Here is a 25,828-nt window from a genome sequence, read left to right on the forward strand (position 1 = left end):
ACTGACCATCCAACAGTGCAGTGCTCCCTCTCTGACAGTGTAGCACTCCCCCGGTACTGATCCTCCGACAGTGCAGCACTTCAGTACTGATCCTCCGACAGCGCAGCACATCATCTTGTCCCTCTACTCCTTTCCTGAATATAGATTATCCGAGGCTTCAATTTTCCTTTATTGTGTCCCTTGTGGCAGTGAATTTCAGGCTGGCATCTTTATTTCAGACACGAGACCATCTGCACTTCCCTTGCAGCCGTACACCCTCCAGCAACACCTCCACTTCCTTTTAATTTCTTTTACTTTTCAAATCTTTACTCCCTGCTCTATTATAGGCCATTATAGATTCTAGGCCTCTGGTCTCCTGTTGTTTCTGGCCAAACATGCTCCACTCTGTGTAAAAACAAACTCTTCCAAACTCAGCCTTTGTTTGATGATTGTCTGAATTTTTTCCCCCTGATTACTCATGCTCTGTGGAAATACTTTCTCACTAATAGCTTTATCAGCACCCCTCATCACTTGTGAAGCTACAAAGAATGAGTTGTCTGCCCTAAATCTTCCGCTAATTGGATCAAAACGTTTCTCTTATTTTTAATCAGTGCCAATGATTGGCCTGCACTGAACTTGGTGTGATATATTCTGGGTTTTTTATCTGCCTGCTTGCAGGATTTGCAAAGGAAGTGGTTTCACATTTTACCTTCATCAGAAGCTGAAGACTACGTAGAGCTTTTTCCTGACAGTTTCTCAGCTATCAGTGACTGCACCTACGCTGCCCCTTCACACTGTGACATTCACTGAAACTTCTGACACACTGGTCTCACGCTCGTTCTCTCTCTCTCTCTCAATGGGGGAAGGACATTCACAATTAGAATGAATCCCAACCCCATCCTTGAGGAGTTTCTCATCAAACGTTCGCAGCAAAAACGAAGGACTTCACCTTCTAACTACAAGGAACGATATTTCATTCTGACCAAGTCCAGGCTGGCCTACTACGAGTGTCGAACAGGGGTATGTCTCTCTCTCTCTCTCTCTGTCTCTCTTTTTCTGCTTATTTTCTGCAGGCTAATACCAACACCCTAATATCAATCTCAAATGTCCTGACAGCTGTGACCATGCGACTCTGTCTCCAGAATACTGCTCTTTGTGAGTGCATAGTCTCGATCATCGTTTCACATGATTACCCGTTGGTAAAGATTTTCAGGGCTGATGTCTCACCTGCCCAGGTTTAACCACATCTCCGTGCCAACATGGTGGCTCCAACAAGCTCGATTGAGTCTTGAGCTCATGCATTAATTGTGGGAACACAATTAATTTCTTTCCACTTGACTGCAGTGGCCATAGAGCTAGTGTGAAGGGCGTGAAACTGAATTTATTTTCAGGGTTGGGCTCCATTTTGCTCCTCTGTTACCGAAGTGTCAACACTTGGCACAGTTGGGTGTGTTAACCATTAGTGTGTGTATACTGTGGGCTGTGGCATATTATGTATAAATGTACCTCACTCTCGACTGTTCTGTCTTGTCTGCCCAGCCCACGGGAATGCCGGGTGTGTACATTGCAGAACATCATATTGTTCTCTGCAGTGTTACGTGTCCCAACGCTTCTCTTAGCCAGCTTCCTATCTTCCATCCTCTGAAAACTTCAGCTTATCCAAAACTGTCGGCAGGATTTTCCACACCCACCCATCTGCTGCTACGATCTTGCAGCCTTGCCGCAAGTCGATGGACTTCTGGCTGGGGCACCACCTCACCCACGGCGGGTCCCACCTGCGATGGGGCCGGAAAATCCCAGCCTGCGTATCATAAATCCTGTTCACCTAACACCCAGCCCCCGTGCTCTGCTGACCTACGTTAGCTCTTGGTCCGGCAGCACCTCCGTTTTTAAAATCTCGTGCTTGTTTTCAAACCCCCTCCACAGCCTTGCCCCTCCCTATCTCTGTAATCTCCTCCAGCTGCACAACACTCAGACGTCTGTAAACTTTTCCAATTCAGGCCTGTTGTACATCATCGATTTCCATCACTCCACTGGTGACTGTGCCTTCAGCTGTCAAGGCCTTAAACACTGAAATTCCCTGCCTAAACCTTTCTGGCCCTTTATCTCTCTTGCACCTTTATGATGCTTAAAACCTCCCTCTCTATGACAAGTTTCTGTAAGGTACCTCAGAATATGTTACAGTACTATTTTTTTTGATTATTTGCTCATGGATGTGGGTACCCCAGTGTTTATTACCCATCCCTAATTGCCCCTTGAGAAGGTGGTGGTGAGCTGCCTTCTTGAACTGCTGTAGTCCCTGTGGTGTAGGTACACCCACAGTGCTGTTAGGGAGGGAGTTCCAGGATTTTGACCCAACGACAGTGAAGGAACGGGCGATATAATTCCAAATCAGGATGTTGAGTGGCTTGGAAGGGAACTTCCAGGTGATGGTGTTCCATCTGTCTGTTCTCCTCGTCCTTCTAGGTGGTAGAGATCGTGGGTTTGGAAGGTGCTGTTGAAGGAGGCTTGGCGAGTTGGTCCAGTGTATTTTGTAGATGGTACACACTGCCACCACTGTGCGTCGGTGATGGAGGGAGTGGATGTTGAAGGTGGTGGGTGGGGTGCCATCAAGCAGGCTGCTTTGTCCTGGATGGTGTTGAGCTTCTTGAGTGTTGTTGGAGCTGTACTCATCCAGGCAAGTACAGAGTTATCCATCACATTCCTGACTTGTGCCTTGTAGGTGATGGACAGGTTTTGGGGAGTCGGGAGGTGAGTTACTTACCACAGAATTCCCAACAACTGATCTGCTCTTATAGCCGCTGTATTTATATGGCTGTCCAGTTAAGCTTCTGGTCAATGGCAATACCCAAGATGTTGATATTGGGGGATTCAGCAACGGTAATGTTCCAACAGCACTGTGAGTGTACCTACACCACAGGGACTGCAGCAGTTCAAGAAGGCGGCTCACCACTGCCGTCTCAAGGGTAATTAGGGATGGGTAATAAATGCTGGCCCAGCCAGCCAAGCTCACATCCTAGGAATGAATAAAAAAAAAATGAACATTACAGGGAGATGGTTAGTTTTTCTCTTGTTGGAGAACTGCAGCAGTTCAAGAAGGCGGCTCACCACCACCTTCTCAAGGGCGACTAGGGATGGGTAATAAAAATGCTGGCCCAGCCAGCAAAACTCACATCCCATGAATGAATTAAAAAAAAATACAAACTCATAGAAACACACACACACACACGCAGGCACAAAATACAAAGACGGACACACATAACACACTACCTGCACACACTTAACTTCTCAAATCTCTCTTCAAAACTGGTGCTTGTGTGGCATGAATATTACGTGCCATTTATCAGCCCAATCCTGAGCATTGTCCGGGTCTTGCTGCATATGAACACAAACTGCTTCAGTATCTGAGAAGTTGTGAATGATATTAAACAGTGTGTAATCATCCCCATTTCTGATAGAGAGAAGGTCATTGATGAATATACCCATTGGAGTTTAGAAGGATGATGGCTGATCTTATTGAAACATATAAGATCTTGAGGGTGTGGACACCGGGAGGATGTTTCCTCTTTTGACTAGAACCAGGGTACACATTTGAACATAAGGGGTCTCTTTTTTAAAAGGGAGATGAGGAGAAATGTTTTCTCTCAGTCTGTGGAATTGTCTTCTCCAGAGAGCACTGGAGGCTGGGTCATTGAGTTTATTCAAGGCTGAGTTGGACAGGTGATTGATAGGCAAGGGAGTCAAGGGTTATGGAGGGCAGACAGGAAAGTGGAGTTCAGACCAGATTATCCATTATCTTATCGAATGGCAGAGCAGGCTCAAAGGGCCGAATACCTGCTTCTGCTCCTAAGTCCTATGTTCCTATGAAGCAGTTAAAAATGGTTGGTCCTTGGACACTAATTGTTGAATTCACCAACCCACAAAACAGCACAGATATGTATTTGCAAGGACCATGAGCCACAGATAGGGCTACAGCAAAAGAAGCCGTGTGTGGATGCACTAGGATGTTCATAAGGTTCACAGTTTTGAAGAGAGATTTGAGAAGTTAAGTGTGTGCAGGTAGTGTGTTATGTGTGTCCGTGTTTGTATTTTGTGCCTGTGTGTGTGTGTGTGTGTGTGTGTGTGTGTGTGTGTGTGTGTGTGTGTTTCTATGAGTTTGTATTTTTTTTTAATTCATTCATGGGATGTGGGTTTTGCTGGCTGAGCCAGCATTTTTATTACCCATCCCTAGTTGCCCTTGAGAAGATGGTGATGAGCTGCCTTCTTGAATTGCTGCAGTCCATATGGTGTAGATACACCCACTGTGCTGTTAAGAAAGAGGTTCCAAGATTTTAACCCAGTGACGGTGAAGGAACGGTGATATATTTGCAAGTCAGGGTGGTGAGTGACTTGGAGGGAAACTTCCAGGTGGTGGTGTTCCCATCTATCTGCTGCCCTTGTCCTTCTAGATGGTAGCGGTCGTGGGTTTGGAAGATGCTGTTTCAGGATCCTTGGTGAATCCCTGCAGTGAACATTGTAGATGGTACACACTGCTACTGTGCGTCGGTGGTAGAAGGAGTTAATGTTTGTTGATGTGGTGCCAATCAAGCGGGCTGCTTTGTCTTGGATGGTGTCAAGCTTCTTGAGTGTTGTGGGAGCTGCACTCATCCGGGCAAGTGGGCAATATTCCATTACACTCCTGACTTGTGCCTTGTAGATGGCGGACAGGCTTTGGGGAGTCAGGAGGTGAGTTATTCATCACACGATTCCTAACCTCTGACCTGCTCTTGTAGCCAGAGTATTTATACAGCTAGTCCAGTTCAGTTTCTGAGTTTCCATGTTGCCTGTGTTTGTGTTTCTGTGCTTGTTTTGTGTGTGTGAGTTTGTATGTGATTATGAGTGTGTGTATGTGTCTGTAAGTTTGTGCGGGTGTGTGTGTGTATATGTGTGTTTGTGTGAAGTACCTTGGGCTTTTATTCTTTGTCAGTTGTTCCCAAACATCCCACAAACCCATTTCATGAAAATGCCAAATTTTGCAAACTCCCCGCTAAAAATAAATATTTTCCAGGGATTTTTTCCCTGCCTTGAGTATAAATTATAAAAGCAATAATCATGGAAATATAAAATTTGATTTTATTATGACACTTTTATTGCACACTATTAATAGTTACATTATTATTCATTACATTATTAATTTTATTACATTATGCAAACAGCAAGACTCTTCCAAGATTGCACTTTCATAACTCATATCACCTATGTGGTGTAAAACAGTTAACGTAAAAAATAACACACTGAAAATGCTAACAAACGAACAACCTAGTGAATGAAAATATTCAGCAAACCAGCACACTAACAGAAGTGACTGAAAGACTGCACTGCTGCTGCATTGGTTGCAATGACCTTGGCTCTGGTCTTCCAAGGTGTCAAGATAGCGGTCTGTGATTGAGTGTATTCGTCCATTTGGTGGGTGCTAAACCAATAGCTCTTTCTGAATAATACGAATAAAAACTAAGTAGCTTAGTTGCACTGGTATTGCTTTCATTAGGCTTGCATTTCAGTAATTACGTTTATTTATTTACTCATTTATACATATGTCAAATTAATTGCGTCCACAATGCCTGCCAATTCCTTCATACTTTGTGAGAAAAGTGCCAATTGTCATTTCCCCCCAAATTGGAATTTTGGCATGCAAACACTTTTGCTTCCGCCATTACAGAATTTTTCCCAAGAACCGCCTGAAACATTTCGCAAACTCCAAAGGGGTTCACGAGCCACTACTCTATGTTGAAGGTGCTATTTAAATGCAATATGCTGTTGTACGATAATAATTATGGAAGATATCTTGATGTGGTTACACAACTGTTATTGTGAAATAATTGTTAATTTGATGTCTTCGTGTCTGGGGCAATGGGACTAACACATAAAAGGATCTGGGCTCAGTCTGTTCACTGTTTCCAATATAAGGACTCCAATGGGGCCATCAGTGGTTGCAATGGTGTTGTCACCATTGGCTGGATCCTGAATGATGAGCTGGTTTGAAAAAATTCCCCAGCCTGTCTTTCAATTCCTTGATTTTATAAACCCACAATGAAGAGTGAAGCCTAGCAGCAAGTGTTAAAATGACATCAAAAAAATAGGCGGTAGGTGATACCAAGATTTGGTTTAAAAAAGGAAAGGGGAGATTGAGGGAGATGTGGAGTTCCATGGATCTGAAGTCAGGAGAAGGTTACGATGAATCTTATTTCAGTGCATTGAGGAGACTGTGAGGAAGGAGCGGGATGAGGATGGGAATTCCGAGGCAGGAAACTTAGGAGGATCATTAGGAACAGGAGGAGGCCGTTTGTTCCCTTGGGTCTGTTCCGCCATTCACTTAGATCATGGCTCGCGGTATCTTAACTCCACCATCCGGCCTTGGTTTGGTAACCCTTAATAACTTACCAAACAAAAGCCTATCAATCCCAGTCTTGAGATTTTCTATTGACCCCCAGCCTCAACAGCATTTTTGGGGGGGGGGTGCTCCAGATTTTCACCACCCTTTGTATGAAGTACAGGGTAACTGTATGAATGTATGTGTAGTGTAATGTATGGTGTAGTATAGATAAAATGGTGAGATAAAGTTGTGTAGTGATGGGACTAGGTTTACGGTAAAGGGTCACCAATCAGCTCCAAAGTTGACCCAGTTTAGAGGGAAAACAGAATGCTTAACTGACCAGCATCTCAAAGTTGATTATTAATCTCAGAGGGAAAGGACTCAGCTCAGAGATGTGCCTGAAAACAATTTTGGTTTCCCTATAGCAGGAAGCAGATCAAGCAACAATTACCTGAGAGCATTACGGTTGTTTCAACAAGTGTAAATTAAAATCAGATTACAAAGGGGTGCGTGTCATCAGACACATATGCTGCATTCTCAGGATGCAGTGTCACCAGCTAGGCTGGAATTTATTGTCCATCTCTGGAGCATGGGTGCAATGGTGGTGGTGTGACTGGGCCACAAGTCCAGAGAATGCAGATTCCAATCTCACCATGGGTAGTTTGCAAATTTGAGTTCAGTTGAAGCATTCTTTCATGGGATTTGGGTGTCACCAGCATGACCAGCATTTGTTGCCCTTGCTAGGCCATTTCAGAATTAACCAAATCAGGCCAGACCAGGTAAGGATGGAAGATTTCCTAAAGGACATTAATGAACCAGATGGGTTTAAACAGCAATCACTGATAATCTCATGTTCAGAGACTAGCTTTCAATTCCAGATTTTAGTAATTGAATTTAAAATACCCCAGCTGCTTTGGTGGGATTTGAACCCATGTCCCTGGAGCAACCTGGTACTCTGGATTACTAGCCCAGTGACATTACCACTATGCCACCATCACCTCTATGCTGACTAATGCGACTATTTAAAGTAACCTGCTGGCAGTGAAAGGCTGCTTTCCTGCATTTGGGTGGTGGTATAGAAAGGATGGGGGGTGGTGTAGAGGGGATGGGGTTAGTAGCTGGTGGGTTTTGGGTGTTTGTGGGGTTTGGGGGTGGGGGCTAGGAGATGGTTCTGGCTCAGGAACTGGGCCTGGAGCTGGATTTCAGATGAGACCATTAGATCCACTAGCCTTTCAGTCAACTCCAGTACAGCCCAGTTAAAACCAGATTGGGACCAGCTTACACCAGTATAGGCCAGTTTGATGAGGAACTGGTTTCCAACTGCTCCGAGCTGGTTTTTCCCTCTGGGATAGCTGGCGGGGACTCCAGTAAATTCACTCTTTGCCAACCACCTCTCTCCCTACCCCAATCTCACAGTGAGAGAATGGCCCAGTGTTGCACTCAGTTGAGGAATGCCTGGTTAAACATTCCCCAGGATACAAACTCAGGCATATTTGGCCTTTCACCACAGCTAGGATTTCAGACTCTGATCAGAGGCCGATTCCTTGATCACATTTGATCGGGTGACATTCTGACCTCACGCTGCCTGACCATATGACATCAGGTCATGGGAAAGGTGGTCAAATGACTTCTACACCTGTATGTTTAGCCTGTAACTATCAGGCTCCCTACAACTGAGTGTTTTTGCTCACAGTTTCTTGCCAACAGCTGTTGTGTGACATGTTCCATGAACTGGGAATTAGGTGAGAAGTGGAGATGGAGGTTTGGGGGGGATGGGTGAGGGGAGAGGGGAAACTAGAGATGTGGGATCCAAACAAGGGGAAATGGATTCATGGAGGAGAAACCAGGGGTGGAGTTTTACACTGGCAGAATTTTTCAGTCCCGCTGAAGTCAATGGACTTCTGAATGGCTCGCTGCATTTTACAGCCCAGACCCCACCGCAAAGGGGCCATAAAATTCCATCCCAGGTGTTGGAGGAACTTTGATTCCACTAGTAACCAATGGTAACTCACTGAGCATTAAGACTCAGCACCAACATTTTTAAACCATTCCCTTCATGGATTCATAAAAGTTACTAGACACAAAAAGGCCATTCAGCCCTAGTGCTAATGCTCTCCCGCCCCGGTCCCCTACACTCTCAGAGACTTCCAAATTCCTCCTTCCCATTCCCTTTGAAATGAGGTTTAAGTCTGTACCTCAATGGTGAAAGATATCATTGCCTAATATCCCTCAGTTCAAGAATCTTCCTCCTTCCTTTGTGCTTATTTCTTCCACTGAGTATTCTTGATTTCCACTGCTGTGTTCTCTATTCACTTACCAATGGTATTACTTGCTCACTGTTTATGGAATGGGCAGTCCCAAGTTTCACATCCCCCTTTACTAGCTGGCTGTCCCTGTCAGGTCTCTCCATCTCCCCTTTACTGGCTGCTCTTCCCTCAGCCTCACCTTTCCCACCCCACCCCCCCCCACAACCCCCCACCCCAGCCCCACTCCTGCTGTTCCAGAATCTGGGAGAAATATTGATCACAACATTCAGTCCAACTAGTTACCCCACCCCCAACAACCCCACCCCACCCCCCACCCCAAATTCCTGGACCCATCTCTCCCACCACTTCCGAACTCCCATTCTCCTGACCTCGCCTTTGTTCCTGAGCCACCCCTTGATCCACTAGCCTCCTTCCTTTTACCCCACTCTCAGAACCACCCCCCCCACCCACCTCCCCTCCCCTCCACCCCTTTACCCCCTCACCACCCCTGATGTCAGAGCCTCCTTGGAAGCTGACAGAGCCTCCTCACTCCCCTGCCCTCTAGCCGGTGCCTCCCTACGACAGAGGTCAGGTGGTGTCACCAGGGCCGGATTAGGAGGATGGCAAGGAATGCAGGACATACTGCGGCGGGAAATTGAAATTGCTCGTCTCCTGGTCTGCGGGAGACGTATCCCTGACTCCAGAAAACTCTTGATCATTCCGGGATGATTGGGAAGGGCAGTCACAATGAAAGTGATTTCCCTTTAGTGATAGGGTGCAATACGCTGTGCCACAAATGTGATCGAACAACAGCAACTTGCATTTACATAACAACTTTAATGTAGTCAAGCATCCAAAAGCACTTCACAGGAGCAATTATCAATTAAAATTTAACACCAAGTCACATAAGGGGATATTATGACAAGTGGCTAAAAGCTCGGTCAAACCGCATTTTAAAGGAAGAAGGAGGGGTGGAGAGATGTAGGATATTCAAGAGCTTAGGGCCTAGGCTGAAGACATGAGCACCAGTGGGGAAGTGATTGAAATCATGGTCGTAAAACCAGAGCTAGAGGATCACTGAGATCTCCGAGGGCTGGAGGAGATTACAGAGCTAGGAATACGCTTAAGACTTGAAGGACATCTGCCAGTTACAGCAAGTGACAGAGGAGTGAAAAACATGGGGCAGGGTGGGGATTAGAGTCTGGAGGGATAGTGACATGCAAAAGGCATGTCCAAGGTTCAGTACTGAGAGAGCGCTGTACTGTCAGAAGGTTAGTACTGAGAGAGTGCTGCCCTGTCAGAAGATTAGTACTGAGAGAGTGCTGCACTGCCGGAAGGAGTACTATAATTTTGGGGGGTCAGTACCGAGGGAGTATTGCACTGCCAAGGGTCAGTACTGAGGAAGCACCACACTGCCTGTAGGTCAGCACTGAGGGAGTGCAATACTGTTGGAGGATCAGTACTGAGGAGTGCTGCATGGTTGGAGGGGCAGGACTGAGGGAGTGCTGTATTGCCAGATGACATTATGGAGGGAGTACTATACTTTTGGAGTGTCAGTACTGAGGGAGGGCTGTACTGCTGGATGGGCAGTATGGAAGAAGTACTATACTTTTGGAGGGTCGGTACTGAGGGGGCGCTGCACTGTCTGTTGGTCAGGGCCGAGGGGGTGCTACACTGTTGTAGGGTCAGTACTGATGGCGTGCTACACTGTCAGAGGGGTAGCATTGGAAGAGTGCTGCACTGTCAGAGGTGGAGTCCTGAGGGAGTGCTGCACTGTCAACAGGTTGTCCTGAGGGAATGCTACACTTTGAGAGGAGCAGTACCGAGGGAGTGCTGCGGTCGGAGGTGTCATCCTTTTGAATTAAACTGAGGCCATTGTCTTATCTGCTCATGCGAAAAATCTGCTATTTGAAGGAGAGCAGAGAGACTTCCTCCTGGTGTCCTGTTAGCATTTTCGTTCAACCAACGCCATTAAAAAAATTAAATTAACTGATTGTCATCTAATCTACTGTTTGTGGCTCCTCGCTGAGTGTTAATTGGCTGCTGCATCTTCCCACATCACAGTCACAGCAATTCAAAATTAATGCAAAGTGTTTTAGGACATCCTGTGTATGTGATGAGATGTTGCTCATGGTTACATGTTCTTTCCTTGGAAACGAAGAATGACACATTACTGACAGGTCAACGGAGGCTGTTTATAATTACTGCTGTAAATCATCTTGCAATAATTTTGTCCACTTGCTGTGCAGCCTCAGCTAAACGGAATCAACTAAAATAGGAAACTTAGGCAGTGAAAATGCTGTGTAGTGCAGCGGTTGTGTTACTGGGGCTAATAATCCAGACAACAGGAGCAGAAAATTATAACAGGCAGTTTGTGAACTGGAATTCAATCTTTAAAAAATCTGGAAATATGACATTGATCTCGATAAAAGTGACTGTGAAGCTGTCAGATTGTCGTAAAATCCAACTCGTTCACTCATGCCCTTTAGGGAAGGAACCTGTCATCCTTAACCTGCCTGGCCCTATATGTGACTGCAGACCCACACCAATGTGGTTGATGCTTAACTGCCCTCTAAAGTGGCTGGACAAGACACCAGATGGTATCAAGCCCAGCAGCAGTGGTTTGTAAAGGAATCCCACAAATGCTTAGGGACTTGTCACTGCAAGTGCTTCCACCTGGCTGTTTCACACTAGGGAGGAGATCTTACTTCCTGCTGGTGGAAAAAAAGCATTTTCCCCAACAACACCTTTCAGTCTCTCAATATAAGATCAGTATACGCCTCTAAGGGGAAAGACGTCTACTTACTAAATAAAACAGCCATGCTTGGCTTGTTGCTTTGTATTATAATTTTCTAAATGTCCTGTCACTGTTTCCTTAATAATGGATTCCAGCCTTTTCTCAATGACAGACATTAACCTAACTGGCCTCCTGCTTTCTGACTGCCTCCTTCCTTGAACAGAGGTGTTCCATTTGCGGTTTTCCAATCTGCTGGGACCTTTCCAGGATCTAGGGAGTTTTGGAAGATTGCAACCAATGCATCCACTCTCTCTGCAGCCATTTCTTTTAAGACCCTACGATTTAAAATAGTGAAAAGCTAGGAACAAATGGAGGTTCAAAGCGATTGAAGAGCCCTAAAGCATGAAAACGCAATAGTCTGGTAGAGGAAAATACTAGAAAAGGCTAATGGGGTGTCGGCCTTCATAAAGGAAAGGAAGTTTTGCTGCAGCTATACAGACCACATCTGTGTACTGTTCTGTAGACGGCACCTTAGAAAGGATATACTGGCTTTGGAGTGGGTGCGGCATAGATTCACCAAGGTTCCAAATGGTAGATTCTGAGGAGCGATTTGATAAGCTAGGCTTGTATTCCCTGGAATACAGGGGGTTCTTTAAATAAGGCTTTTAGGATTTTGAAAGGAATTTATAGAGAAACCTGGGGGAGTCTAGGAAAATGGGACATACCCTTAATATCACAGCCAGGTCAGTCAGGAGGGAAATTAAGAAATACATCTTCGCATGAAGGGTGGTAGAATGTGGAACTCTTACCCACAAAAAGCAGTGCATGCTTTCAGTCAATTGATGATTTTAAATCTGCATTCATTAGATATTTACCAGACAAGGGTATAAAAGGTACAAAGTAGGTGGATTTAAAAAAAAAATCAGGATGTAGGTATCCCTAGTAAGGTCCACATTTTTTGTCCAACACTCATTGTACCTGAGAAGGTACTGGTGAGTTGCCTTCTTGAACTGCTACAGGTATAGTGGTTTGGTACAACTGAGTGGCTTGCAAGGCCATTTCGTAGGGTTGTTAAGAGTCAACCACATTGCTGTGGGTGTGGAGTCACGTATAGGCCAGACCAGGTAAGGATGGAAAATTTTGCTTCCTAAACAACATCAGTGAATCAGATGAGTTTTTAACAATACCGGTAATTTCATGGTCACCGTTACTGAGGCTAACTTCTTACATTCCAGGTTCATTTAATTAACTGAACTCAAATTCCCCATGATGGGGTTTGAACTTAGAGCATTAGTTGAGATCTCTGCATTGCTAGCCTACTAACATAATCACTTTACTACCTTACCTGTTAAGGTACAATTCAGCAAAGGTCTCCACTGAATGGCAGAACAGGTTTGAGGGCTGAATATCCTCCTGTTTCCATATTCCTCTAGTAAATCCTTTCTAGCCAGAAGGAAAAACCAGTTCAAACTGTTTAAATCCCTGTAAAACTCAGTAATACTGGCACCAGTGATACTGGAGTTCCATTTTCAGGTATACAAGAGCAGTTCGGAGAAGTTTTACTGATCCCCTTCATTTCCAAATTTTACTGGTTTTTCCGTACCTTCTCCAGGCCCAGAATTAATCAGAATACTCCAGCAAGCACCTACTTGGTTAAATCTCTGACGATGCAGCATTCCCTCAGTATTGCATGGAAGCATCAGCCTTGACTTTGTGCTCAGGTCTCTGAGTGGGGCTGGAACACACAACCTTCCGATGAGTGACACCCCAACCTCAGAACTTTCCCTTGTGCACAGAATTAAATGATGAACTTTGTGTCTTGCAGAAAAAGCTCATCATGAAAGGATCAATCGACATCTCCAAAATCAAATGTGTGGAGATTGTGTTGAGTGACATCAGCTTCTCCTGCAGCTACAAGTACCCATTCCAGGTAAGGTGCAGCCAATCGCCCTTTCTTAAGGCACTTTGGATAGGTTTAACTGGGCCGCTTCACAATTCAGCTGCACACTTTGGTTCCTACTTACCCTCCAAGAAGGTTTTTGCTACAAGCGGCTCTTCAGTAACCAAGGGGCTGATTTTAACACCCGCCCCCACCCACCTCCCCACCTCTAAGGTGGTTGGAATTCGGAACACACTGCCTGAGGGGGTGGTAGAGGCAGGAACCCTCACAACATTTAAGAAGTATTTAGATGAGCACTTGAAACACCATAGCATACAGGGCTGGAAAATGGGATTAGAATAGATAGGTGCTTGATGGCCGGCATGGACACGATGGGCTGAAGGGTCTGTTTCTGTGTTGTATAACTCTATGACCTCCCCAACCACCACCACCATTGCAGGAATAGCTGGGTGGGTAAGATAGCCATGCGAGAGGGAAGGGGAGAGAATATAATTAATGTTGTAAAGGAGGGGGAAGTGTTAAAGATGGCAAGGGAGATGGGAAGGGGATTGAGATCAGGAGACTGAGTTGGCTACACACCATTTTTATTTGTTTGAATTCAGGTGTGGGAAAGCTGTCCATCAGAGAGGGATGGAGTCCTAATTTAAGTAGCAAATCACATCCCAGTGACATAATTTTAACTGCTGGCCCAACCAGGGCCCACTCAGTCTAGAACCCACAATTGAAAGTGAATCCTATCTGTTCTTACTCCCATTTCTTTATTCATTCCTGTACATAAGCATGACTGGCAAGGCCAACCTCTATTGTCCATCCCTAATTGCCCTTGGGAGGGTGGTGGTGGGCTGCCTTCTTGTACCTCTGCACAAGAACACAAGAAATAGGAGCAGGAGTGGGCCATTCAGCCCATCCAGCCTGCTCTGCCATTCCATAAGATCATAGCTGATCTGAATGTAGCCTTAACTCGACTTTCGTGCCTGTCTTCCATTACCCTTGACTCTCTTAATAGCAGATCAGTAATCTGTCTAGTTCGGTGTTGAATAATTTCAATGACCCACCCTCCACTGCTCTCTGGAGTGTGGAATTCCCAGGTTTACTGACTCTCTGGGAGAAAAAATTCCTTCTTAAATGGGAGACTCCTTATTTTTAAACTGTGTCCCTTAGTGCTCGATTCCCTCATCATTTACCCTGTTGAACCTCCTCTCAATCTTTTATGTTTCAATAAGATCACCTCTCATTCTTCCAAACTCCAATGAGTATAGGCCCAACATGCTCATCCTTTCCTGTTAAGACCATTCCTTAATCCCAGAAATCAATCTAGTGCACCTCCTCTGAAATGCCTCCGAAGCATGTGTATCCATCCTTAAATAAACTATGAGCGGAATCATGTGGAGACGACCGGGATCAGGGCTATTGGGTGGAGAGCTGGCGAGAGCCCCGCATTGCCTCTTTTCGACTCCATCTTGCCCCACTCAGGCTCTTGACAGGCCAATGGTGGACCTCTCCTCTGGATCAAGGACCCCGGGGCAGAAGTCTTGCCTGTCAAGGGCTGCCAGCCAGTACTAAGCCAGCAGCTCTTTCGTACTCAGCAGCGTGAATGGGGAGGCAGTGCTTGCTGCCAGCACAAGACCCAACTGAGGCCTTGCATCGAGGAGGGGCCCAGGCTCATGTGAGTGATGGCGGGAAGGGGGGTCAGCGGGAGGCAGCAAGGGCAATGGATGGTTCTCAGTGAACACCCCCTTCCCAATGCCAGGTCCCTTGCTCAGGCACTGAATGCCTTTGAACAAGGGACCATCCTACCACCTCCTCCCCACCCCCACCCCACCGGGAGGCAGCAAGCGACTCAGAACAAGTTTGTTTGTCGTGATCCTGCATAGTGAGCACTCCATCTGCTGCTAGGTTAAAACCAGGGGCAATGAGCTGAGGCTCTTAAATGGGCATTACTTACTCACTTAATGGCCCCAACTGGCAGTGAGGTAGGAAGGCCATCCACAGGCCTTCCCACCACGGACCTGATCGGGTGGAGACAGGAAGCTAGTCGATTTCCCACCAGCCACTGTCCCACCCAATTAAATGGCCCTGCTACCAAACTCACCACGGAGCAGGGCACAAGATTCCATCCTGTATGCAGTAATCCAGGTGTGTCTCACCAAAATCCTCTACAGTTGTAGCAAGACTTGCCTACTTTTATATTCCATCCACCTTGCAATAAATGCCAACATTCCATTTGCCTTCCTCATTACTTGTACCTGCATGCTGACTTGTTGTGATTCATGTACAAGTACACCCAGGTCCCTCTGTACCGCAGCATGCGGCCTCCTCTACATTGGAGAGACCAAACGTAAACTGGGCGACCGCTTTGCAGAACACCTGCAGTCTGTCCGCAAGAAAGACCCAAACCTCCCTGTCGCTTGCCATTTTAACACTCCACCCTGCTCTCTTGCCCACATGTCTGTCCTTGGCTTGCTGCATTCTTCCAATGAAGCCCAACGCAAACTGGAGGAACAGCACCTCATCTTCTGACTAGGCACTTTACAGTTCTTTGAATTCAACAACTTTAGATCTTGAACTCCCTCCTCCATCCCCACCCCCTTTCCATTTCTTCCCCTTTCCTTTTGTTTTTTCCAATAATTTATATAGATTTTCTTTTCCCACCTATTTTCATTATTTTTAAATCTATACCTTTTATACCCTGTTAGTCTTTCCATCCCACCCCCCTAGAGCTGTACCTTGTGTGTCCTGCCATCCATTCTTAATTAGCACATTCATTTAGATAATATCACCGCCTTCAACACCTCTTTGTTCTTTTGTCTGTGACATCTTTTGATTATCTGCTTCTATCACTGCTTGCTTGTCCCTACAACCACACCACCCCCCCACTTCCCCCACTTCTCTCCCTCCACCCCCGCCCCCACCTTAAACCCGCTTATATTTCACCCCTCTCCTAATATTACTCAGTTCTGTTGAAGGTCATGAGGACTTGAAACGTCAACTCTTTTCTTCTCCGCTGATGCTGCCAGACCTGCTGAGTTTTTCCAGGTAGTTCTGTTTTTGTTTTGGATTTCCAGCATCTGCAGTTTTTTGTTTTTAATTCTGTAGTCTCTTTCCATTTAAATAATATTCTGCTTTTCTATTCTTCCTGCCAAAGTGGACAACCTCATATTTGCCCATGTTATTCTCCATTTCCCAATTTTTTGCCCACTCACTTTAACTATCTATATCACTTTGCATACTCTTTGTACCATCCTCACAACTTGCTTTCTTACCTATCTTTGTATTATTAACAAATTTGACTACAATGTACCCATTCCCTTCATCCAAGTCATTAACGTAGATTGTAAATAGCTGAGGCTCCAGCACTGATTCCTGTGGCACTCGACTATTTGCCAACCTAAAAATTACTCAATTATCCTGACTCAGTCAGTAGTATGCTTGCATCTGTTCGAAGGGCAATCAGGAGAAATGCTTTTACCCTAGTGAGTGGTGAGAATGTGCAACTTGCTACCACAGGGAGTGGTTGAGGCTTCTGAGGGGACACTAGGTAAACATATGAGGGAGAAAGGAATAAAATGCCATTCTGATGGCGTTAGACGGAGAGAAATAGCAGGCTTATGTTGAACATAAATACTAGCACAGACCAGCTAGGCTGAATGGCCTGTTCTTATGCAGTAAGTACTTTGCAATACTTTGGAAGTAATGCATTGCATGTGCAGCACTTTGAGACTTCCTGAGGTTGTGAAAGGTGCTGCATAAAAGCTAAAATTTTCTAACTGCTGATTTATTTTGCAAAGTGGCCACAAAAATCTCCACCAAGGAAACCAGAAAGGAGGCTGATATTTATATTTAAGAACTGCATCAGGTCCAACAGATGGTTTTATTGTTCTAGTTCCTACCTTGATCTGATCTAGAGCCGTAGAAGTTTGTACGCTCACGAAATAATTACGGATAAAGAGAGGCCAGTTAACCATCTTCACTCATCCATCTATAGATTCTAACACTGTCCCATTGAGACAATCATTCATTTCCTGAAGAAGTCTAGAGGTTTCTCTTCCAATTCTTTGTGTGGAAGTTTGTCCCACACATTGTTCACTCTGTGTGAATAAGTTCTTGATATCAGTCCTAAAGTTGCCTGCTACTCTTTCGATCAGTAGCTGCACTTACCAAACAGAGTTATTGTCCTGCAGTTTAATTTAAATAAATATTCCCAGGTACATTTCTCTATATCCTGAATAATCTTATATCCCTTCATAAGATAACTTCTCAGATGCCTCTTCCCTGGGCTGGAAAGCTCAAATATCTCCCCGATGACTTGGAACTCTGGCCTGAACACACCTCGCTCTGGCTTGTCTCTGCTCTGCATCTTCAATGTTTCTCCTGGTGACAAAGATTGACACATATTCAATGTGTGGCCTGACTCAAGCAGTGTGAAATTTTGTCATCATGCTCCTTGGCTATGTCATTCAACATTCTGCTGCCTTTGTTACTTGCTGCTCTCTGTTGGTCAGATGTGTTGAATGTTGAATCGACTTAGAATCTTGGATTCCTTTCAATATTCGCCCTCAACTCTTTGAGCACAATTAAAAACACAATGTGGGAAAATGCAAACTTGTCCACTTTGGCGGGGAGAATAGAAAACTAGTATATTATTTGAATGTAGAGAGACTGCAAACTCTTCAGTACAGAGGGATCTGGGAGTTCTGGCACTTGAATCACAAAATATTGGTATGCAGGTGCAGCAAGTGACTGGAAGGCAAATGGAATGTTGCTGTTTATTACAAAAGGAATAGAATATAAAAGTAGGGAAGTTATGTTTACCATTGTACAGGGCCTTTGTTCAACATCTTGAACACTGTGTACAGTTTTGGTCTCCTTACTTAAGAAAGGACATAATTGTATCAGAAGCAGTTCAGAGAAGGTTCACTCGATTGACTCCCGGTATGAAAGGGTTATAACGAAAGGTTGAGCAGGTTTGGCCTATACCCATTGGAGTTCAGAAGAATGAGAGGTGATCTTATTGAAATATATTAGATTCTGAGGGGACTTGACAGGATGGATGGTGAGAGGGTGTTTTCCCTTGTGGAGGAAACTAGAACCAGAGGCCACAGTTTAAGTAATACTGGGATAAGGAAAATTTTTTTCTCTTAGAGCTGTTTGGCTGTGGAATTCTTTTCCCTGGAGACCAGTGGAGGCTGGATCATTGAATATATTCAAGGTTGAGTTAGATGGATTTTTGATCAACGAGGGAGTCAATGGGGCTGACAGGAAAGTAGAGTTGAGGATACAAAAAGATCAGCTATGAATGGTGGGGCAGGCTTGAGAGGCCTGTGTTCTTGTGCCATGCTCCCACGTTGTGGACTCGCCCTCCAGAGGAAATGGTTTCCCTCCATCCACCCTATTGAATCCTTTGATCATCTAAAATATATCAATTAGATCACTCTTCCACCTTCAATGGAATATAAGCCTAGTCTGTGCAACCTGTCCTCATAATTTAACCTGTTAGTTTCTGGTATCAATTTGGTGAATCTACGCAGCACCACCTCCAAGGCCAAGGTGCAGTGCCCAGAATTGAATGCATTATTCCAGATGGGGTCTGACCAGAGATCTGTATAACTGAAGCATCACTTTCCCATTTTTTGTATTCCAGCCCCCTTATGTTAAAGGCCAACATTCCATTCAGCTTTTTGATTACTTTTTGTACCTGTGCACTGGCTTTTAGTGATTTATGTACATAGACACGAATCCCTTCCATCCTCCACGTTCCTTATCTCTCATCATTACGAAAATATGTGTACTCCTTAATCAGCTGCTTTAAATTCCATCTGCCATTGTTCTGCTTTTTACATATTCCGTCCTATTCATTGTGTAGCTTCTGACTTGCCTTGAGTGAACCTCCTCTGGCATGGAAGGGCCCACATTCAGTTAATGATTATAAGCTTTTTACATGAATGATGGAGGTGGAGTTGGAAGCGAGATATCAGAGATTCACTCCATGGTGCCACCTACTGGCCAAAGCATGCAACTCCATCATTACAGGCAACTGTTTACATAGGAAGTTCCAATGTTAAAAGTGTGAACAAAAATGGTGACAGCAGAAAGAGTGCATATATACCGATTCTTGACAATATATCTTGGCTCTGTTGTTGATACAAACACTTTTTTACTTCCCTTTTTTCCCAGGTTGTTCACGAGAATTATTTTCTGTACGTGTTCGCACCAAGTAAAGAGAGTCGACAAAAATGGGTGAGCGCCCTCAAAGAAGGTGAGGAGAAAAGGAGATCAGTGCAAATATTGAGCAGCAAAAGGCACGTGGGATTTGTGACCCTAGAAATGAACTGAGCTGATCATAGAATAATACATCTGAGAAAAAGACCATTTGGTCCATCTTCTCTGTGCTGACTCTTTGAAAGAGCTGAACAACTAGTCTCACCACTTGGTGGATAGGTGGTGTGGTGGGAAAAGGGGAGAAGTCGAGCAGGTTGGATTGAGAGATATAGGGAGAAGGCGGGTAAGTGGGATTGAGAGATATGGAGTGAAATGTTGAGGTTAGCCTTGAAAATGGGGCAGGTCTGTTACATCTAATGGTCCTTTTCTGATATTAAAACTAAGGATGAAATTACTTTCTTATATTTATTCTAATTAATAATTAGAAGAATACAGAACAAGAGGACACAATTTTAAAATTAGGATTAGGTTGTTAGATGTGGAAGCAGGACGCACTTTTTCACATAAAAGTTAGTGGAATCGCAAAGCACTGTGGCTGCTGGGGAGGGTGTCAAAGTAAATTTTGAAGACTGAGATTGATAGATCTTTGTCTGATCAGAGAATTGAGGGATGTGGAACCAAGGCAGGTAACTAGAGCTGAGGTAGCGATCAGCCATGATCTGACTGAATGGTCGAACAGGCTCAAGGGACTGAATGGCCTCCTCCTCTATCTTATCCAATGGAGATACACATTGAATTCAGCACACAGACTCAGCTGTAATTTACAATTTCTCTCCTCTTATTTTGTCTTCCAGAAACTAAGAACAACAATATTCTGATCCCCAAATACCACCCGAACTTCTGGACTGAGGGCCACTGGAGATGTTGTGCCCAGCTGGATAAGTTGGCTATGGGGTGCCTGTTATATGATCCTAACAGGGACTGTACGTTGTACTCTTACTTCTGGTGTACACCACATGACAATGTTTCATTTAAAAAAAAAGCATTTCCTTCATTCAAAACAGGTTTACCTTCCTCCCATCCCCCCTCGATATCCCAATGAGTACAGCCCTAGGCTTAACCCTTGCTCGGTGTGGATTCATCCAATCACAGACCCAGCTATTGTATGGGGTGCGACAATAAGCCTCAGCTAAGGAGCTCAGCTGGTCCCCAGTTTCTAACTGTTAAAATAGGGACCAAGTGAGGAAATTGTAGTGTAGAATATACATGGTTTATGGTAGGAGATTAAATGGGTGAGTAGAGTCTATTATAGGACAGACTGTACATGGGTTATGGTAGGAGATTAAATGGGCGAGTAGAGTCTATGATAGGGTAGACTGTACATGGGCTATGGAAGGAGATTAAATGGATGGGATAGGCACAAAACCCATGCAGCATGTTTCCTGTTACTTACATAACATCCTGCCCAGGTGGATCAGGGAGGGCTAAAATTCAAAGAACCTTTTTATTTCTCCATTCATGGGATGTGGGCATCATGGATGTGACCAGTATTTATTACCCATCCCTAATTGCCATTGAGAAGCTGCTCCTTGAGCAGCTGGGATCCATCTGGTGTAGGAACACCCACAGTGCTGTTAGAGTGGGAGCTCCAGGATATTGATCCAGCGACAGCGAAGGAATGAAGATATATTTCCAAGTCAGGAGGGCAAGTGACTTGGAGGGAAACTTGCAGGTGGTGGTGTTCCCAAGTATCTGCTGACTTCTGAGTGGTAAGGGTTCAAAAGGAAATTAAATGGGTGGGCAGAATGCACAATAGGATAGTGTGTACATGGACTTTATTGAGTTCAGAGTCATTGATTTCAGTGGGAAAAGCTGAAGTCCTAAGACCCAAAGATCAAGATTAATATTATTCTTCAGTGGGCAAAGCAATTGCATTCTATGGTGGCAGGGGCTGGTCAGAAGTCCTGCTCATCAATGATTTGTCATTTGCAGCAAAGAGAACCCCAACTCAATAATCGTTAGGCACATGAAGACCAATGTTTTTCTTTCACTAAGTGGTGTCGGGAGAGTGCAGATGATGTCCCAAATATTGCAATTGTCTAAAATTTCATTTTCTTGCCTTTTCAGCCAAGAAACCTCTTCCCCCCACTCCAGAACTTAACAAGGTGAGTCTGTTACACATTCAGCCTCTTACAAGTTTTTCTCAGGTCCCTCCCAATTTATTGTGTTACTTTCGCTTTGCGACCTAGTGGAAACCTTTACCACCAGAGCCAGTGGACCTGGAGACCGAACTGGAATTGGAGCCTATGGTGGCAGTAGCTCTGTATGACTTCCATGGCCAAAGTGCACAGGACCTGTCGCTGGTGAAGAGCGAGGAGTATGTAATCATCGAGAAGATTGACACAAACTGGTGGCATGCACGTGATAAAAATGGGTACGGTCAATCTCATTGGAACAACATAGAATTTCCAGCACAGAAATGGGCCATTCACTCCCATGGGTCGATGCTGGGTTTATGCCAAGTCTTCTCCTGCCTTACTGCATTTCACCATATAACATACCCTACTATTTCTTTCTCCCTCATGTGTTTATCTTCCCCATAAATGTATCTGCTCTGTTCACCCTTAATGCTCCTTGAGGTGGTGAGTTGCACATTCTCATCACTCTCTGGAAAAAGAAGTTTCTCCAGAATTCCCTATTGGATTTATTAGTGTTTATTTTATTTTTATGGCCCCTAGTTCTGGACTCCCCGCAAGTTGAAACAGCTTCTCAACATCTACCCTCCTCCTTCAGATATAATGTCCTATGAGGGCATTAATAACCATGGACTTCCATTGGATTGGCCCATAAGTCCTGCAGTGGTCTGCCATTGCCTTCTACTGTATGGTTGATCACCTGCCATCAGGCATAATGGAAGGATTTACAGGCTGATAATCAACCTGTTTGGCCATGTTGTGAACATCCTTTCCAATGGCCATCGAGTCCTGCAGTGGGACTTGAACCTGGAGCTCACAGCCCAGAGGTATACCACTGTATCACAAGACCTTCCCGTCACATCTGCCCTATTGGACCTAATCGAAACATATAAAATCCTAAAGGGACTTGACAGAGCAGATGCTGAGGAATTATTTCCCCTGACCAGGGAATCAAGAACACGGGGTCACAATCTCAGAATTAGAGGTCAATAAATTAAGGCTGAGATGAGAAGAAATCTCTTCACTCAGAGGGTTGTGGAGCTTTGGAATTTTCTATCCCAGGGAGCTGTAGATGCTCAGTCATTGAGTATAGGCAAGACCGAGATCAATAGATTCTTGGGTACTAAAAAAAATGAAAGCATATGGGGATAGTGTGAGAAGTTGGAGTTGAGGTTGTAGATTATTGAATGGCCTACTCCTGCTCCAGTTTCTTATGTTCTTTATATAAACGCCTTTATAATTGTAAAGCCTTCTGCTAGTGGTATTCAACAGTCAGAGCAAAACTAGCTCCTTAGCACAGAAAGTGCTGGAAATACTCAGCAGATCCAGCAGCGTCAATGGAGAGAGAAACAGAGTTGATGGGCTGAATTGTATGAAGTGCCGGGTTCCCTGCTCCCCCAGCTAAAAAGTTGAGGGGCAGCTAAAAAGTCAGGGAACATCGGCGGCCTCACAACCATTTAATGATCAATTAGCCATTAATAGGCTGGAGGTGGGACTTACTGATCCAGAAGGACAGTCAGAGACCGGCAGCTTTCCCCCACTTTGGGCATGCGGAGTTGAATGGTTTGGGGGTCTGGCTGGGTGCCAAGCTGGCAGGCCCTGGTGAGGGTGGGGGTGGGAGGAGGTGAGGAGGGTGTGAGAAGAGTGGAGAGCTGGGGTTTGAGGGGTGTATGGGGGGCTAGGGCAGCCTGGTAGGTGGTTAAAACTTAGATTAAAGGGGCCCATTAAGAAGTGACATACCCTTACCTTGCCCATCATCAGCCCACTCAGGCAAACCTGCTGGGCTGGCTTGTTGGCACCCCCCCCCCCCCCCCCCACCCCCAACCCCCCCTCACTCCCCCACTGTTAAATCCTGGCAGCAGCAGGATGAAGTCCTCAGGTGGCCATAAGTTGCTCACTTATGGGTCTCAAATAGTCCACATGGCCACTTAATGTCACCCCCACCACTGGGAGAAATACAGTGGGGGGCAAGGGAGGGCAGGTAAGTCACCAGCTGAAGTTAACATGGTACCCTAGGGGATGTGATGGTGTATTGGCATTGTTGCTGGGCTAATAATCCCAGGGTAATGCCCTGGGGACCTGAGTTTGAATCCTGCCATGGCAGATGGTAGAATTTGAATTCAATAAAAATCTGGAATTAAAAATCTGATGATGACCACAAAACCCATTGTAAAAACACATCTGGTTCACTAATTCCCTTTAGGGAAGGAAATCTACTACCCTGGTCCACATGTGACTCCAGACCCACAGCAATGTGGTTGGCTCTTAAACGTCCTCTGAGCGAGGGCAATAAATGCTGGCTTGTTCTCCTTAGAGCAGAGAAGATTGGGGCAGATTTAATAGAGATGTTCAAAATCAAATAGAGCAAATAGGGAGTATTTGCAGTAGCAGTGGCTACAAAGGACACAGATTTGGCATAATTAGCAAAGGAACTAGAGGGGAAGTGGATCTAGACGCCCTTTGCTCTGTTGGAGCTGCTTATCATTGGTTGTGCTGCTAACCATCTCATGGCGGCTATGTTAAATCCAGCTGGGAGGGCAGAGGAGAGGGGAAGATATGGGAGAGGAAAAGGAGGGCAAGGGCAGAGGAGGAAGGGAGAGTGGGAGAGTAGATGGAGGGGAGAGAGGAAGGGAAGAGAGCGAGGAGAAGGGGAAGGGTGGGAAGGGGAGTGGAGAGGAGAAAGGGAGAGGAGTTAAAGAGGGGAGGAGGGAGAGACCTATTCCTGTAATAACATCGCTTCTGTTTTGGGCTCCAATGCAGAATAACCGGGTATATTCCCAGCAGCTATGTGGTGGAAAAGAGCCCAGAGAATCTACAGGCCTACGAGTAAGAATATTCTATTTTCTGTTTATTGATCATAGAGTTTTTGTGTGCTCACGGGACATGTATTAATAAGATAAACATATCCGTTCCAGGCAGCTTTATCCTGGTGGATGAGGGAGAAATTGCCCACTTAAATAAACCTCCCATAAACAGTGAATTCCCCGGTTATTGGAGGGTGGGCTGGGGATCTAAAAGTAAGCCCAGGCTATCAGAAACACTCCCAGCTGTATCATTTGCAAATTTTAAAGGCAAAAAAGAGAGAAATTGGTACAAGTTGGTGAGATGTTAGGAAAATTCCCCTGATCTTTTCCCAAAATCATGAACGGTTTTCTGAGAGTAATTAAAGGAAGACACTGGCAGGAGAGTCAGTAACCAGAGGACACAAATTTGAGGTAAGTGGCAAAAGAACCAGATGGGAAGATGAGGAGAAACGTTTTGACACAGCGAATCATGATGATCTGGGATGTGCTGCCTGAAAGGGCAAGGAAAGCAGATTCAATAGGAACTTTCAAAAGGGAATCGGATAAAACTTTAGAATTCTCTACACCAGACTGCTGTGGATGCTCAGTCAACGAGTATGTTTAAGACTGAGATTGACAGATTTTTGAACACCCAGCGATATGTGTATATTACAGGAAAGTGAAGTTGAGGTTGAAGATCAGCCACGATTTATTGAATGGTGGAGCAGGTTCAAGGGGCTGAATGATCTACTGCTGCTCCTATTTCTTATGTTCTTTCTTACGTGCTTAAATATTTGAAGGGAAGAGATTTGGAGGGGTATGGGGAAAGAGCAGGGCAGTGGGACTAACTGAGAAGCTCTTTCAAAGAGTCAGTACAACCACAATGGGCCGAATGGCCTCCTTCTGTGCTATAAGATTTTATGGGCTGAAAAATACAGCAGGGGTGCAGATGGCATGCAACCCGCACCCTCCACCCCCCCACCTCACCCCACCACCCCCACCCCCCCCCTCCAGAAACCATGGCCTGAATTTTTCGCTGATTGGGCGCGCACGATTGGCGGGTTCAGGAACAGACAGGAAACAGGCCGCTGCCTGTGGGGGGCAGGAAGAGGGTGGGCACTGACGTCACCGCGGGCGCTGGTCAGCGCTTCCAGTGAGCTCCCTGAAGGCAGACAACCGCTCCCGGGGGAGCTGCAGACCCCACCCCCCCCCCCGGACAGAATAAACGGAGCAACAAAAATGTTGCAAAATATGTCCATGCAGCACAATCAAGCATCTAAAGGCCTAACTCATAAAAAAACCAGGCACCAGACATCTCTTATTATTTTATTTTCCCACGGAGATTCCCTCCCGCCCTGGATCAAGTTTTGAGCAAAAATGTAAAGGCTGCCAGGCTCGTCCACCAATCATAAAAGTGGACGGACCGTGAAAAATCGCTTTCAATTGCCTCCTTAATGTTGGACCACCGACTCCACAC

At 45.3% G+C, this 25,828-nt stretch overlaps 1 protein-coding gene across 1 annotated transcript in view; it reads left to right on the forward strand.

The window, feature by feature from the left end:
- The first annotated feature begins 767 nt into the window (after positions 1-767).
- Positions 768-25,828, forward strand: part of LOC121281047 (tyrosine-protein kinase ITK/TSK-like) — a 73,493-nt gene continuing 48,432 nt past the window's right edge. Inside the window, exons 1-7 of the mRNA XM_041193646.1 lie at positions 768-999; positions 13,140-13,244; positions 19,389-19,470; positions 20,228-20,356; positions 21,501-21,538; positions 21,623-21,807; positions 24,329-24,394. Coding sequence (XP_041049580.1) covers positions 862-999; positions 13,140-13,244; positions 19,389-19,470; positions 20,228-20,356; positions 21,501-21,538; positions 21,623-21,807; positions 24,329-24,394 — 743 coding nt within the window. The 5' untranslated portion in view covers positions 768-861. The remainder of the gene's footprint in view (positions 1,000-13,139; positions 13,245-19,388; positions 19,471-20,227; positions 20,357-21,500; positions 21,539-21,622; positions 21,808-24,328; positions 24,395-25,828) is intronic.

This window comes from Carcharodon carcharias, chromosome 8 (genome assembly GCF_017639515.1).
Source record: "Carcharodon carcharias isolate sCarCar2 chromosome 8, sCarCar2.pri, whole genome shotgun sequence".
Taxonomy (NCBI): domain Eukaryota; kingdom Metazoa; phylum Chordata; class Chondrichthyes; order Lamniformes; family Lamnidae; genus Carcharodon; species Carcharodon carcharias.